The sequence below is a fragment of the Cynocephalus volans genome, chromosome 3 (assembly GCF_027409185.1).
Source record: "Cynocephalus volans isolate mCynVol1 chromosome 3, mCynVol1.pri, whole genome shotgun sequence".
NCBI classification, from domain to species: Eukaryota; Metazoa; Chordata; class Mammalia; order Dermoptera; family Cynocephalidae; genus Cynocephalus; species Cynocephalus volans.
In genome coordinates, this window is record NC_084462.1 from 76,638,055 (window position 1) to 76,654,820 (window position 16,766).

Sequence of the window (16,766 nt, forward strand, 5' to 3'; positions counted from 1 at the left end):
TTTTACAGATGAAGCAACTAAGGTCGGGGAAGTTTTGAGTAATTTGTGTAAGATCATGCACCCAATACATGGCAGATGCAGGACTTGAACCCAGGTCTCCCTTAACTCAGGATATTTTCCTTACAAGGGTCCCCTGAACCCAGGAATCACACACTCACAAATGTGCAGCTCCTTAATTTCTCCTTGGGTTTATCCCAGGGGTCAAATAAAGGTGAAGGAGGTGGGTCAGAGACAGGCTCAGGAGAGCCAAACAGAAATGCACTTTAGGTCTTTCAAAACAAAACAGGAATTCTGAATTTTGATAAACTGTTCAAACATTTTTGCCATTTATGATTTTACTCATGACTTACATAAACTTATTTTAGCAATATAAACAATCTGTATCATAATACATAACAACAAAAATCTAGAAAACTGAAAACAAATAAAATGTCCAAAATATACATAAATTCTGGCATAATCACTAGATGTAAAATCATGCAATCATTAAAATAAGCCTCATGAAGAATGGACCAGTTAGCTTTGCATAGAGAAATTAATGGAGCCTTGCCTTCAAGGAAAAAATATGATAAAGTGTTAAGTGAAAAGAAAGCAGAATGAATCTTGCTATGATTACAACTAGACAAAATTATTTTGCACGTAGATAAAAACAGGAATAGAAAACAATGACAACATTTGATGTATGAAGATGCTGAGGCTATGTGACTTTTTCAGACATTTCCTTCATCATGTTTAAAATATTTTTATAATTAAAACAATCAGGAAATGTATATGCACTGGGAAGGACTTGTCACCTTCATAAACATGTTCTTTGGGTTCTAGGAAACCTTAGCAACAGTCTCACATAAATTCCTCAGTCCTTCCACTCTTTTCTGTAGCAGACACTGATTGAGGGCCTCATCTGAAACAGGCACTGTGTTAGGCGGGAGAGATGCAAAGATAAAAATGTGCTACCTGCACCCAGGAAGCTCATGGCCTTGTCACAGACAGTCACAAAAATAAGTGCGGTGATACCTTGTGACAGGAACCATAAGAGTGGTCTAGTCAGGGACTCTGGAAGGACAGAGGAGGGACTAGCTGCCTGAATCCCAGGAGTCAGGGAGGGCTTCTCAGGAGAGGTGACTTTGAAGATGAGTCATGAAGGACTAACAGGAGTGTGCCAGTTGGGCTTGTGGGGAGGAGGGCTGGGACATTCTAGGTGAGCGAGGGCCCCAAGGCACATGTGCAGAATGTCAGTTTGGTGGCAGCGGGTGTAGGATGCAGGGCACACGTGGTAGAGGATGAGGCTGGAAAGTAGGACAGAGTTGGCTGATGGAAGGTCTGGTGGGTCATGCCAAGCAAGTGAGACTGACCCCTTTGGTGACACTTACCCGCTCCAACAGGAGTATTTTCCCACCAGCATCAGTGACCATTACCTGTAGCCGCCTCATGGCCTCTGAATCCTGGTCGGCCTTCACCTTGCAGGCTACAAGCAGCTGAGCAGTAGAAGCTGCAACCTGCTTGGCAGATGAGATGAGCTTTTCCTCACTGGCATGTCCCTGAACAGAGGCATTAGCCGCCTCACAGAGACTGCTGGTCGCAGCTGCCACCATTCGGGCCTGGGGACAGTCAACAGAGAAGTGACCCAAAGCCCAAAATCCCCTCAGGGGATCCAAAAAGCAAATGAAGAGGAAGGAGGAGGCAACTCACAGCAGAAATCAGCCCCTGTGACCACTGTCCATCATCTGCGGCATTGGCGGGGATGGAGCCCACCTAGAGAGCAGAAGTGAGAAATCTGCAATGAGAGCTGGCAGGCCTCAGGTGACCTGCAGCCCCTCATACCCCACCGTGCCCTGGAACTAGACACACAGCACCACTCGGTGACTCCCACCAGCAGCACATGCCAGGGAACGCAGCAAGCCTCGGCCATGCTAAGACTGCATGGCACATCCTGGCTGGTGTCCAACTGGGCTACACAGAGCAATGAGAGGTGATCACAACAGCCTTGTTCAGCTGCCAGGTACTGCATTTATGGGAAATGGCTGAGGAAGGATGGTTCGGGGCCGTCTTTACATGCTACTTCCTCTGCTGACCCTTCCCCATTTCAAATGAGGGAGCCACCCAGGCCTCCTCTTTCCAGGGCCAGCGGAAACTTAAATTCTCCTCATTACTGACCCTGAAAACCAGGCTACAAGTTGTTAAAAAAAAAAAAGGAGGTTCATCTCCCTCCACACAATTGAACACCGGTTCTTGTCTTAGGAAATAAAGACCATTTTTTCAGGGGTGAGAACTAAGAGGCTAGAATTGAGATGGGTCTCTGTTTCTATTTAGAAATCACGGCAATAAGTGAAACATGTTTTGTCCAGATCTGGAGGGAGTAGCCATGGGAGGAAAGGGAGGAAATACCTCATGCTGTGGGAGGTGCCTGGCGAGGTGACAGATGAGTATCTCAGTCTGCATATGAAATTGGGGATTGTCAGCAACTACAGCCACTACATCAGGGCTTGCTGAAATGTCAGGTAAAACCCCAAGGTCCTGCACATTATCCTATACTTCACCCAAGTTCCGCTGAGCCTCCCTTACAAACATTTTAAATGCTTGGACATATAAATTCCTTGGGGGACAGGGACTCTACCATATTCAAGTTAGATTCTCTAGTATCTAGCAATGTGTCTGGCACACAGTCAGCCCTTTATCCATGTTGAAATAAACTCAAACTTTTAGGTAGGATGTTCTGTTCGACAATCCATTTGTGATCTCTACATGTTGACCGGTCAACAAGAACTTGAGCACACATGACAAGGTCAGCACTCTGCTGGATCTACAGGGAAGAAATGAGGAACGTAAAGTGACAGCTCGCAGGCCAGATGGGGAGACATACGCATGTCAGTATTGACCAACATACCATATAATGGTTTAGAAACAGACGTTAAGGAATGTGGACTGGACCCACAAGAGACTTCTTGGAGGAAGAGGCACAGCCACTGGTGAGGCATAATTTCATCTATACTACAAGTTCTTAGGCCAAGACACAATCATGTCCATCTCTTTGTACACTGACAGCAAGGGCCTTTTAATATCAAACAGAAATGACTGACAATAATCGTGACCAAATTTCCCAAACCCACAACCTGGCAGGTTCCTGCAGTGCCTCTACATTTGAGAAGCTCTGTCTGTAAGACACGGTTTGGATAGGACAGTTCCATGCTGTGTGGGAATAACAGGACACATGGAATATTTTAAATTGGAGGATCGTGCCATATCCAGAATTAGTCTAATGCACTATTAATCCTTTGAATCATTAAAAAACTATGCTTTTATGCTAATGCAGATGGAATGGGTGACTGGAGATGAAGCAGATTTAAGAAATCTCAGATTTAAACCAGACTGGCCTTTTGACCAATAGGCCCAGTTAAGTGCTAACTGCAAAGCTGGACGGGATTCAGCTCAACAGTCCTAAAAAAGAAATGGAGCCATTTGGAGTTGGAAGGTGGTATTATAAAGCCTCTGACTGTGGTGTTACAGAGCCATCCGCCAGGAAGATATGACAGTTTACATCTTTAAGTAGCCTAATGTACAGTGGGAATATAAATGTCTTGTTCAGGCCCCAATTGCTGCCTAGAATGGGATGCTTTCCATAACAAGGAGCAGATGAGAAGCCAAACCTTATATTCTGGCAGTCAAGTTTAAGCAAATAGAATTCTCAGTCGGTCGGGGCAACGACTGGTGATTCAGGGGAGAAGGCACACCACACGTTTCCTTGGTCAGGCCAAAGGTCTTCCCCACTTTTCCTCAGAGGCTCTGCTCCTGTGAGTGTCCCATGCTTGGCCAGCTGGGTTTACCCACCTTTCCTTGGGCCACCAGCTCCCTCTGGGCTGCTGAAGCTGATTTGACCAGGGCACTTGTGGCAGCAGCAATGGACTTAGCAGCTTCCAAGATCTGTTCTTCAAAATCCAGGGTCTCATCTGCTTGCTATAATCAAAAGAAAACAGCATCACATGCAATTCACATCCACGTAGGGCTCTTTCCGCCAAACTACTTACTGCTTGGTCACCTGGCTCTTCATCTGCCTATTGCTTTTTGATGACAAACCACACCCAGGGCAGAAAGGCCTAAGGTGTCAGGACGCCTCTCCATCTGGTGCCCCCCGCCCCCGCTCTAAAAGGTAAAAGCTGTTAGCATTGACATTCCACACAAATGTTAAATCAGGACATTCTAAGACTATTTTTCCAGACCAGAATGTTTAATAGGACATGAATTCACTGTGAATAAAATACACTCCAATGGTTCTAGCAGCATCAATAACCAAAATGAAAATAATCAATAATCAGAGTCAAAACAGTGGGCTGTGGCACACTCTTCCAGAGCTTAAGGCTCACAAACGGGTTGAAAAAAGGAAAGATAGCTCCTAGTTCTGAAAAGTCTTATTTTTCTTGGGTAAAAACAAAAGCAAAATAGCATTTCCATTCTGTAGCTGAGCACAGAAAGTTATACACCAACCACAGATTGCCCAGTGGCGGAAAAGAAACCGAGGTGGAACTTGTTCAGTCACTGGACACCCGAGGCACGGCTCCACCTTGGGAAGAATGCCGGATGCCACTGCGTAGATGATGTCAGGCTGTTAGGGCTCTGGTCTAAATTTACCAGCACCATGTCCTTTGCGGCCAAAACAGCTTAGGAAGCTGAAGAGAAGCTTTGGGGACATGGGGCAAGTGTAAAGACCATTGTCCGAGGCTGGTTGGAATACAGTATCATAGTCTGGGGTGGTCAGACTAGATGACCTGCAAGCTCCCCTGCATTAACATTCTGACTCCAGGTCAACCTGCTTAAGCTGTCCTTAGGTCACAGAACGTTGAAGATGTGGCTGGTACGTTTCAGGCATTAAGAGATGATCATCAGGCATAGTAATACCTTTCTTTGTATGTGTGGTAAAATATACATAACATTAAATTTTCCCTTTTAACCAATTTTAAATGTACAATTCAGTGGCATTAAACATATTCGTAATGTTGTTTAACATCAATACATTTTTTAAAGTGCCTTCAGTCTTAGGGAGGTGAAGTACTGGGCCCCCAAGGTCATGTGACAGTGTGAAGAATCAAACCTAAACCTCTCTGACTCCAAATGATGGCTTTTATGAGCCTAGGCCACCCCTTAGGGCATTAGTGAGGAATGACTTCATCCCAGAGGTTCAAAGTCAGCCTGCTAATAGTCTCATATAAAACAACAGATAGGACGGACACAGTTCTTTTCCAGATCCCTATTCTTAATGTCACATCTTGAACCATGGGAGATGCCAATCTTTTTTTTTTTTTTTTTTTTACAACCCATATTACCAAAATAAAATTTCAATGCACATCTAGTGGATCTGAAGAACATGGCAGCATTTTAGAAGTTCTAAGACAGAACTTGTATGTTCTTTCTTATTTCTGACAAAGTACTGCTCTAAGAGTATTCAGGACAGAAATGGCTTCAGATCCATTGGATTCACTTTGAATTGGTGGAGTGTAGAATTTGTTCACTGAAATACAAAAATGACTCATCATAAGACACTCTGGCATAAAAGGTACTCTTATACATAGGTCCAGAATAAATTACATTAGGCTCTGGTACATACGCGTGCGCGCGCGCGTGTGGGCGTATTTAATGACCTTGAGATTAAGAGCTTTTCTGGAAATTCATTCCGCAAAAGAAAGTCAAGCATATAACACATTAAGGTGCTAAGGAAATCACAGAGTTTTTGGGTCCAAAGGGAGCCCCTCCTCATTTTGCAGATGAGAAAATGGCGGCCCCGGTGGCTCCTTGAGTCTCCCAGGCTCTTGTCTCCATGGTGGGTTCCAAGCCCATTCCCACTTTACAGTGTGGAGGAACCTGTCAGCAGAGTTCCGAAATTTTAAGATTTGCAAAAAATGAAATTTCTTTAAAATTAAGTGCCAAATCTTAGCATGGATAGGTCTGATAAAATCATCTCATCACAACTGATCTGAAGGGTGTCTCCCACATCTTCTGTGGCTCGGATTTTTTTTTTTTTTTTTTGTAAAATATGCTTAAAATAGATAGTCCATTTGGAAATATTTTTGACACCCACAGATTTTTCTGGCAATGGCAACTATTATAATACTCTCTGATGAATTTTAACTTTTCTTTCCATAACATCTCTATGCTTTAAAACAGACACAGCAGAAAGCCTTATCTTTGGGAGATATTTGCTCCAATTAGATAGCACTAGAGAGTTTCCCGAGAGAGGCTTAATAAAGCAGACTGAGATGGCTACAGGCACGGAGGATGCTGCAGTTTGGGCAGAGCACGACAGACCTGCCTTCTGTCTGCTGGACCCTATCTTTCTGTACTCCACACTTATCATTAAGAAGAAACACCCACCCCATCTCTCCTGCTGGGAACAGACGCCAACACTTAATATTTCTTCATACCACACAACTTCTAGTCTAAGAGAAAACGCATCTCCCTGAGTCAAGGAGACTTGATGAAAACCCTAAGCACCTGGCCGGGGTTCCCTGTTAGCTCCAGCTCCCACCAAAACCAGAATGCAGAATGGAATCTGGGAGAAGGGAAGGAGGACACACGTTTAACCACACTGCAAAAAGAAGAGACACAGAATTGGTTTAGTCTTCAAAGGTCTTTCCTAAATAAAAGGATCACAATTAAAATGCAGGATTTATTAACAGAACGATCCTCACCATAGCTGGGACTCTGGAGAAGGAACCCTGGTGGGGAATGTGAAGACCAGGCATCATGAGCCACTGAGGTCAGGCTCTGCCACGGGGAGTCACCCTCATCTCCTCATCAGAGAGGTGGGGGTGGTTGGTCTCTTAAAATCTTCTTTAGCTGAGACATTTCACTGACCTGCCCAAAGTCAGTCTGATCTGTCCCTCTGGCTCATGGAAGACTCACTCCTGACATTTCCCCCCAAACAACTGGATCGTGTAAAGAGCCATTAAGATTGACAAAATAATCTTTTAAATATTATGACTAATCCTATGCATGTGGCTATTTATATTCCTTTTTAACTACTGGCCTCAAGCAAAGGCAATGAACTTAAGAAAACACCTTCATTAAACAGGCTGAACAGACAGCCCTTGCTGCAGAATCACCTGTGGATCTGGTTAAAGGCGCAGATGCTGATTCACAGTAGGCCTGGGGTGGGGCCCGGGAATCTGTTTCTAAAGGAGGTGGTTTATGGACTACTCTGTGGGAAATGCTGGCCTAGGCTAAGGATAACAAACAACAGTTAACCGAATCCTACTGGCCTGGGATCTCCTCTGGGGCATGAATTATGTTTTAATCAATTTATGTTTCTCCAGCACAGAATCAGGCAGAAAAGCCCTTGTGATAAATGTTTGCTGAATGAATGTATCCATTCAACATGAGCCCCAAGTTCCAGAGTTCAGCCAGAGGACAGTGTACATGGTACGAGAAGGAGGAATCCACAGAGTAAGCATCCGTAACATTAACCGTCCACCCTGAGCCACGGGGGACGGGTACACGTCTACAGCGCTGGCTCCCGCCCTACTTAAGGCCATGGGTTTTTAAGTGTACATGCTGCCTGTATCTCTCAAATGGCATCCAGTTTGTGACATTTAATCATGCACATACAGATGTCAACGCAGCAGGATTTACCCAGAAGTGCTCTTACTTAACAGAGTAATACTGGGAAAAGAGCTAACAGATGCACAAAGTAAGAATCTGCTCTGCCTAATGACGGTGGGTGAGCTGCCACCGCTGAGTGCTGAAGCTGTCTTCGCATCCTTTGCTCCAGTGTTCCTTTCCCCAGTCCCCTCCAACCGGAAAGGCTACTGGCCAGGTCACTGCTCGCTCCTGGCAACTGCCTTTCCTGAACTGTCTAGCAGACCCCAGCTGAGGATGGATTTATCCTCACCTGGGCTTTTTCATAGCCTTGAGAAAGGTCTAAGCACCCTTTTGTTGGTACTTTTCCTGCTTGCTGATCTTCTCCCCTTTTAGAAGGTTAGAGGCCTGGTGAGATCCTTCCTGGGAAAGGCTACACTTTGGGCTGGCTCCCTTCCTGCCTGCTTCCCACACTAAGGTGAGATTCCCTATTTTTACTCTGATAGGTCTAAAATTTCAGGAGCTAGAGGTCCCACTGCAATAGGAAAGGCGAGGGAACAAAGGAAGGCCTTTCCTCATTTTTATTTTGGTTTTTGGCCTTTTAGGGACTCTGAGAACACAATCTTCACAGCCATCCATTCATCTTCTAAACCTACTTTCCCTCCTACCTATCTTATGGGGTCGTTACAGTAAACAGTTATGCAAAGCACGACTGACTCACGGTAGATGCTCAAGAACTACTGGCAATTAGTTTCATTATTATTCCTACTACTACATATTGTTGTTCAGGCTTTGAGCTAAACTAGTCTGTTTCTTTCTAAACCTGTTTCACACTCATAATTACAATAAAGATTCTACTTGACATTTTGGGTTACAACCTAAAATAATAATAAATAAACCACCCAAATCAAAGATAAACGAAGAAATGCATGGTATGGATGGGCACTGCTTCCAGATTCTTCCTCAGCACCCGGGCAGGAACTGGACAACCTGGGATTCAGTCATTTGCTCTGTCTTTCGACCATGTGATTTCAGTGTCTTCCCCGCCCTTCTCCAGCAATTGGTTTATCAGTTTTCTGTTTATAACGTGAGGAGCAACTAAACCCTCCTGGTCCTTTAGCTTAGACACACAACAACTGCAAATTAAACTTTTCTTAGAAGGTGTTGATAAAATAAGTAAGAACTACTTTTTCTTCTTCCATCTTCTTTCTCGGCCTCCTCTTCAGAGTGGCCTGCCTCTGTCCTGCAGTGTCTTTACTGACCTCCCTGATAGTTCTCAGTAAGTACTGGGCAGGGGGAGAGCATTTCCTTCCACGGTCCTTTTCCTTACGCGTTTCTGTGTGCATCACGCCCCTGCAACCCTTTCCCCCAATCATCCTGAAGGTGAAGGAGCTGTAGGCAAAAAGGCGGCCGAAGGGTCACTGCCCTGATTTTTACCACCCTCCCTGAAAACCTCCTTTGAGGGACTGCCTTGTTGAGAGATAAACCAAGGGTCGCTTGTATCTCACAACTGGCTCCATAAACCAAAGAACAAATCACGGTATCATCTCTCCATTTAGGGATCTTGCTATTAGAAACAAGGTCATAGCGCATCGTAAACTTATAACAAAAATTTTGGCTATAATTTAGTTTTTGGCAAGTGTGAACATTTTGCATATAATTTAAATGTCCTGAGGGAAAAAAGAAGGCCAACACCGAGAACTCCCACCACGCAAGCAAGCATCTTCTTGCCAGTTGGACGCCTGATTGGAACAGGCAGCCATGTTTCCCTTTTTGGTCGCGAGTCAGGCTGCTTCCAGCTTGCTTCTGGTATTGAACTGAGAGGCGCCTAGGGGGAGGCCTGAGCCTCTGTCCAAAGACCCAAACTATGCAAGAGATAGATCAGCTTTACTTCTGGAGGACCCATAGGTGGGCTGGCCTTAGGATCACCACCTTAACTAGTTCTAACAAAAGGTAAATTTCCAGGACAACTGGAAGTGCCAACGGCCCAGATCTGGACATCTGGCCTGGTCTCAGGGAAAGTCCCAGGGGGACTGTAAACAGATAAAGTAGGTGACAGAGAAAGCACTGCCAAATGGTTATAGCTGTGACTGGGGAGGGACCACCCTTAGCATCCAGATGTGGAGTAAATGCAAGTTCATGCAGCAGCCACTAGAAAAGATCCAAATTTACATGAATAGTATCTTGGGAGTGGTTTTCTCGTCGTATCCATTGCTTTATTATTTCATTTTTGTTTTCAAAATGTAAAATAATACTACTGAAAAGATCTTTTAATCACTATTTCTGTTGGATGGAAAAATTCCTAAAGATTTTGTCATGGTCTCAGAAGAAAAAAGGAGGGGGGCACTTAGATATCTATATAGGAAGCATGGACAAAGAAAATATAACAGAATTCTTTAAAAGATTTAATCAGATACATTAGCTACATCTTAAGCCCCTTTGATATAAATACTGTGTGTCTGAGGAGAATTTGACAAGGACATACTGATCTACACTGGTGAGGAGTCCCCTGGGAACGTGTGCGGTGTTCCACACACAGTTTTACTTTTTACACCCTACACGTCTCCTGGTCTGGAACCAATTGGTGTCGTGTGAGCTCAAAACCCACAATTTAGCCACACAGAAAATGCTGTATTTTCTCCTTCTCCCTGAACATCTGGTTGTCTTTTCCCATTTGCCATATTAATTAGTACAGAGGGCACGCTGGTCAACAACAAGATTACCAAAAGAAACAAGGAAATCACATCAATTTAAACAAAAGGGATTCATGTGAAGGTCCTCCTAGACCATGTCTGCCTTTACTCATGATAACTTGCTATCTCTTTTCCACGGCCATTTGTCAGGTCACACAACTTTAACTGGACCCAAAACCAAAACTGAGGTTCTCTGCCTGTGGAAAGGTGGGGTTGATTGTGGCAGCATCTCTACACCTGCCTGACAATGCCTGCTGTCACACACAGACCACTCCTCAATGGAAAAGGACTCTGGGGACACATTCTACTTTGTACCTCCACAAGTCAAGACTCCAATGCTACATTGTCTTGTCCTGTGTCACCACCTCTCTGCTGCTGCTGTGACGTCACTGAGCATTCGCCTGTAAGCAACCTGGCAACGACTTCTAGACACTGCCAGGGGAGGCTTTCACAACCGACCCATTTAAACCACTGGCTCCCCACCTGTGTTGGGGTATTGCTTACATATTTATACTCAGGAGCGCTCGTCTGAAGAGCACCACTTTTCTCCTCCAGAACACTGAGCTATAGAACACAATAGTTCTCTTTCCAGAAAGCAATGTTCGCAGTCTTTTGTTGGGACAACTTACAATGAATGTACATATATTTCACAGGCTCTTCTATGAGGAATAGGTCAAACCCAAGAAAAGAAGGTTGTTATGTACCAGAAGAAATGTTTTCTATATCATAATCCCAAACTTCCTGCTGCAGCCAATTAGGCTATGGAATTAACTTTCTGATTGTTGGCTTATTCTAAATATTATCAACCTCTGCTGACAAGTTAACCTATAACAGGAAATCCGACAGACAGAGTATAGTCTACATTACATTATCTTTATTACATATATTTAGTCCTAACAAAGGTTTGTACAAAGCCCAGTGACTCACCGTCCATATGGCTGGTATGTCCAATTTGATTTATATATTTTGTTACTAACAGTGGAAAGGAAAGTTACAGATAATTGATTTGTGCTCCTTGAATTTTCACTGAAAACTTGATCATGAAATTTAGTAACTTTTAAATTGAAGATCAGGATAAAAATGAAGGAAAATGAAATATAAATCTAGATGTGTTTGGAGGTTGTAATCCTGACCTTTATCCCATGTCACAGACATGGGATGGAATCTTCTATTTTTTTCCACCAAGCACATTCCTTAATGGTTCATCACTACACAAAACTAAGCTATACAAAATATCTCAAGCTCTTATGAAACATTGATAATTATAATTTGTTTCTATAATAAACAAATAATGTAGTAATACTGATACATGTCTCGAAAACTATAAGAAGAAATAGAATATAACATAATGAGATATAATGGGTGCTCCGTCTTCTAAATCTACTAGTGATTTTAACGTATTCTTTCCTGTTGCCTTATAAACTTTATTAGGACCCCCGGAGACAGGGCAAGACACTGTAGGAATATGTTTGATATATAGTTGGATTAAATAACAACCTAATATATCAAACATATCACACAGAGGCCTGCAGAAAAGGCATCCAGGTTTGACTGAGCTCGAGAATAGGCACAGAATTGAAGGTTACAGCTGCAGGGGGTGGTCGCCACTGCAGCAACTCCGATACCTGTCTTTGGAGCACGGTGTGTCTGTATGGGTGGAAACGGCGTCATTAGCAATACTGTCAGCACAGGCACCAGGGCACTGACATTCTTGTTTTGCCATTATACCATTTTCCCAAGCAAAAGGTGGATTCAACAGTGCAAGTTTGTTCATCATTTATGTCTGGGAGATTCCAGGCAAAAGGAGTTGTTTAAATTTTAAGGGCCTGAGGTGGGAATATAGCAGACTCATCTTCATGAACCACGGACCATTCCCCTTTTAAAACAGGCAACCTGAGAATGCGGTGAGTCGCGCAATTTAAACAAAATCATTTCCCCTTCCCACAACTATTCCTCAAAGCAGCGCAAATGTTCCCCAGTTCCAGTGGGAAGTCATATTCATTTTATACTGAGGATGTGTATATGGGTGTGTGTATGTGTGTGTGGGTATGTGTAAAGGCGAGTAGAGTTATACAGACAGGAATGTAATAACAATTATTTATTTACAGTATCCTGGGGATTTTTTTTTTTTAAGATATTAGAAGAGGATGGAGAGAAGCAATTAACCTCAAAAGAATGGTTGGTTTTGGTATCAGATTTTTTTTTTTCTTAACTGGGGAAATAAATTCCCTTATAAAGGCAAGGATTTTATTTCATGCAGAAATTATCACAAAGTGGACTGCCCTTGTAGACAGGCACAAAAACTATGGTTTGAATTCATGGTTTCTTCAAAATAGTTTTACAGATGACATCCATGTGGAGGAAGCCTCTGGTCATCAGGCAGAGAAAAACTTCAGACCATTCTAGAAGTACTATGTACTTTTCCTAATATGATGGGAACAACGTGAGGTAGGCATCCTCAAGGTGGGGCTCAAATCAGTCATGTTAACTCTGACTTTAACCAAAGGATTTCTCAGCATTCAATAAAAACCCTCACTACGAGTATAAATACAAAAGCTAGATGATCCGAGCAAGAATACTGTAGGGGGTCCTTACCGGACACATCAGTAATGATCACTAATTTTTAAAGTGCTGTTATTTTTAAAACACTGTTCTATAAAATTTTAAAACACAGACCCTTCCATCATCCCAATTCCAACATCATTCTTGTACATCCCCTACTTATCTCCTTCATAGGCAAGTTTTTTTTTTTTTAAGAATTGTAATAATAATGAGCATATAATTCTGCATCCTGTTTTTTCCCCCTTCAAGTCATATATCATGAGCCTCTTCTTGATGCTACACAGTTCTAGAAACCATTACTTTAGTAGCTGCACAATATTCCTTCAAGGACACACATGGGTCACATCCAATTTCTCATTAATACAAACAAAGCTGCAAGAAACAACCTTCTGACACGCACACAACTTTCTTCCCTTCTTGGATTTCCTCATCAGGACAGATTCCCAGAGGTGGGATTAATGGCAAACCACAAACAGCCACTGTGGAACGAGACCAGCCTCCTTTGATAACGGAGAGAGCAAAGGGGAACTGGTATGAACTGAAACTGCCACCAGAGTCCACGTGCACCCCTCCCAGCTCAGGCATGCTGGTCAGATCCTGCCAAGGTAATTCACCTCTTGGCTCCTCTGATTCCTCATGGACTTGTTGCAAGGATCAGATGAGTTAATTCATGTAAAGTACTTAGAAGACTGGCTGGCACATTGCTTGGCACTCAATTAATACAAACTTTTTGTTTGTCCTTTCTCAGAGGCCTAGAGAATAATTTTATTTCAGAATTATTGGGTGTACTTCTGAGGTTCATGTTTCCTTTTTGAAGGAGAGACCTAGCATTGCTATTTCTCTATGGAAAGCATAATAGAAAGCAGAAAATTGGAGGCTGACAATCTCATATCCAATAACAGGAAGTTTTGACGGGAGATATCCAACACCTGATTTATAAAATGGAACTGAATTGAGACAAAAGATAAAAATCCCAGAAGCATGTTTTTGGTGTTAATGATGACAACATGGTGACAGAGTTACCATTTTTACTGAGTCTTATTGTAGTCAGGTACTGTGTTCTTGTTCTTACATTATCTCATTTAATTGGTTTAACAACAATCCTAACTTTATTTTTCCAATCAAGAATCATGAAGTAAATGATTCAACAGTGGGAAACCAGGATTCAAAGACAGACAAGAGCTCAGAAGGACCACACAGAAGAAAAGGAAAGACATGGGAATGGGAGCTCTTAGAATATGGTGAAGTGTTAATGTTAAATCAGCACCAGGCTAATTAATTCTCCAGGAGAATGAAAGTGTCAACTGACAGGCTTCAGCATTAGCAGACAGAACCTTTCGCGAGAGAGGCCACTTGGAATAATCAGATCAGGAAAACGAAAAACAAATTAAGCACCAAATCTCTAAGTCTTACTCAATGTTTGATTCTTAAGTTTAAAGTACATTTTTCATCGATGATTAACTTGATTTACAAAGCAGAAACGAAGCCACAACCAGAGAATGGAGTTGTCCTTACACCCACATATAGCTCTTAAGTTCAGAAGAAAAAGACTGACAATACCAGACAACCTAAGACCTTCATGTTAGGAGCCAGCAGAGAGAACCCTGTAAACCCAGATATCAGAAGCCCAAACTCTTAAATTCCAGCTCAGAGAGAACATTTTAAATGCCTTTACCAAACCTAGAGTGATCACTTGGAGACAGGTTCTAAGAACTCAAAGGATTTAAGAATGTTACCAAGCTTAATGGACTCAGTATATACTCAAGTCTATTTGACATACAACATTGGCCCAGGCACTTTCTTTTTTTTAGGGAAAGAGCCAGATTTTATTTCCTAATATATTTGGGTATCAGAGGGATATGCTTGAATAGGAAAAAAAAAGAGGCCTTCCCTGGTTCCACCGTCTTCCTGCTGAAGACAGCCACTGGGGGTGAGGTGGGAGGTTACAGCTTCTTAACAGGGGTTGGTTTTGCCCCTGGAGACAGCACTAGGTCACGGTCACTTTATTTAGAATGTGTCCTATCTACTCCCCATCTAAAAGTATCTCTTTCTTTTAAGTGACTATTTCTCTTAACACATACACATGATCTTAGGTCTTAAACACTTATCTAGATGACAAACATAGTTGGGAAAACCACACCAGCCAACCATAGTCTCCAACATGCACTGAAAAAGTCTATTAATGGGTGCACTTCTGAGGTTCATGTTGCCTTCTGTTGATTCTACAAAAAGGAGAGACCTAGCATTGCTATTTCTCCATAGAAAGCATAATAGAAACCAGAAGTTTGAAGGCTGACAATCTCATATCCAGTAACAGGAAGTTCTGACAGGAGATATCCAACACCTGATTTATAAAATGGAACTAAATCAAGATTATCAATGCCCTGATTCTTCCTCTTGATACTCAGAGGTATTTTTCTGGGTGGTTAACTTGAAAGACCCACTGTTCTTTTCCCCCATACTCTGTGCAAAGGTGCTGGGCAGGTAGAGCAGGTTGCTGCTTGCTAGTCTAACTATGGGGAAGGAGACAAGCTCCCTGTAGCACACCTAAGCTCCACTTCCCAGCTACCCACGAGAAGACCTAATGACATCAGACAAGCAACCATAAATGAACACTCACTTTTGGTTTTGCTCTTGGCTTCAGCTGCTCTAACTTCTTAGCAGCAGCCTCAATGGATGCTGCAGCCCCCAGTAATTCTGTTTCTGCAATGACGGTTGGGTCTTCTGGATCCACCCACTCCGTTCCTAAAATCAGTCCAAAAGAAGTCATTCTTGGTAGCTGCAGACCTCAGGACAATCGTTTATTTCAAATAATATATGGATTTACATGCAGGGAGGCCCCACGAGCCTGCATTGTCCTAAGGGACCTTTTCTCTAGTGCTCATAAAAGCCATCTAGATGTGCAAGTGGGAGTGCTAGGGGAGAGCTAGTCCTGGTTTTCTAAGTCAGTTGTGTGTGTAGCCCTGCCACAGAAGCAGTCATGAACAGCAGCTTCAGAAACGAAGATCTCACGGACCAACGCTTCAGCCTTACTCTGACTTCTAATTTCAAGCTCATGAATGTAAGTAAGCATTCTCAGGAGACTCTAGGCCACATAGAGATTTGCCATTCCCTTCTCCTGGGAACACATGAGGAACAGCCACTCATCTCAATTCAAAGGAAGGGAAGTTGGTAAGAAAACCTTTCGCTGGTGAGTTGATTGCTTCCATATAAGCACGAAGGAATGTGCAAACAAACTATTTAGATAGCGCTGCTCTCTAAACATGAAGGTATTCTTCGAATGTGAATAAATATCCTGGTGAATGAAAGTGCAGATAAAAATAAATGGCAAGACTCCTAAGAGAAGTGAGCAGTTCTTGATGGATTATACCATTTAAGTTGAAGTAGCTATTATAAAGACTGGAGAAAAGACTTGCTTCAGGGAGGATGTTACTTTTAAAATCTAACTCTAGGACCGGCCCTGTAGCTCACTCAGGAGAGTGCGGCGCTGGGAGCGCCGAGGCCGCGGGCTCGGATCCTATATAGGGATGGCCGGTGCGCTCACTGGCTGAGTGTGGTGCAGATCACACCGTGCCGAGGACTGCGATCCCCTTACTGGTCAGGGAAAAAAAAAAAATCTAACTCTATACCCATTTACTTTAAGAAAGTACCTCACCTTTAAGAAAGGACTCCCTCTGGCTGCATTTGCCAACAAAGGGCCGGCACTGGCTGTGCCTCTCCTCTGCTCGGCTGGCTGTATTAGCACTGCCTTCAAGCGGTGCCCTACAAGAGGAGATGAGAGAATCCCACCTACCTTTCATGGCTTCTGCTGCCTGGATGAGCTCAGTCACAGCGCCGGCAACTCGCTTGGAGAAAGCAGCCAGTTGATGCTTGAGTTCTGGGGTGGGTTTCTGCAGAATCTACAGGTGAAGAACAGGTCAAATGTAAGGAGGATGCTAACCACTGTGG

At 43.2% G+C, this 16,766-nt stretch overlaps 1 protein-coding gene across 14 annotated transcripts in view; it reads right to left on the minus strand.

The window, feature by feature from the left end:
* TLN2 (talin 2) overlaps window positions 1-16,766 on the minus strand; it is a 410,967-nt gene that overhangs the window by 5,538 nt on the left and 388,663 nt on the right. For 12 of the 14 annotated variants that reach the window (XM_063091965.1, XM_063091964.1, XM_063091961.1 and 9 more), the window contains 5 exons: window positions 16,612-16,717; window positions 15,439-15,563; window positions 3,826-3,951; window positions 1,690-1,752; window positions 1,371-1,598 (listed from right to left, as the gene is read on the minus strand). In XM_063091965.1, the coding sequence (XP_062948035.1) occupies window positions 1,371-1,598; window positions 1,690-1,752; window positions 3,826-3,951; window positions 15,439-15,563; window positions 16,612-16,717 (648 nt within the window). The remainder of the gene's footprint in view (window positions 1-1,370; window positions 1,599-1,689; window positions 1,753-3,825; window positions 3,952-15,438; window positions 15,564-16,611; window positions 16,718-16,766) is intronic. The other 2 variants (XM_063091970.1, XM_063091968.1) reach the window with 1 other exon arrangement.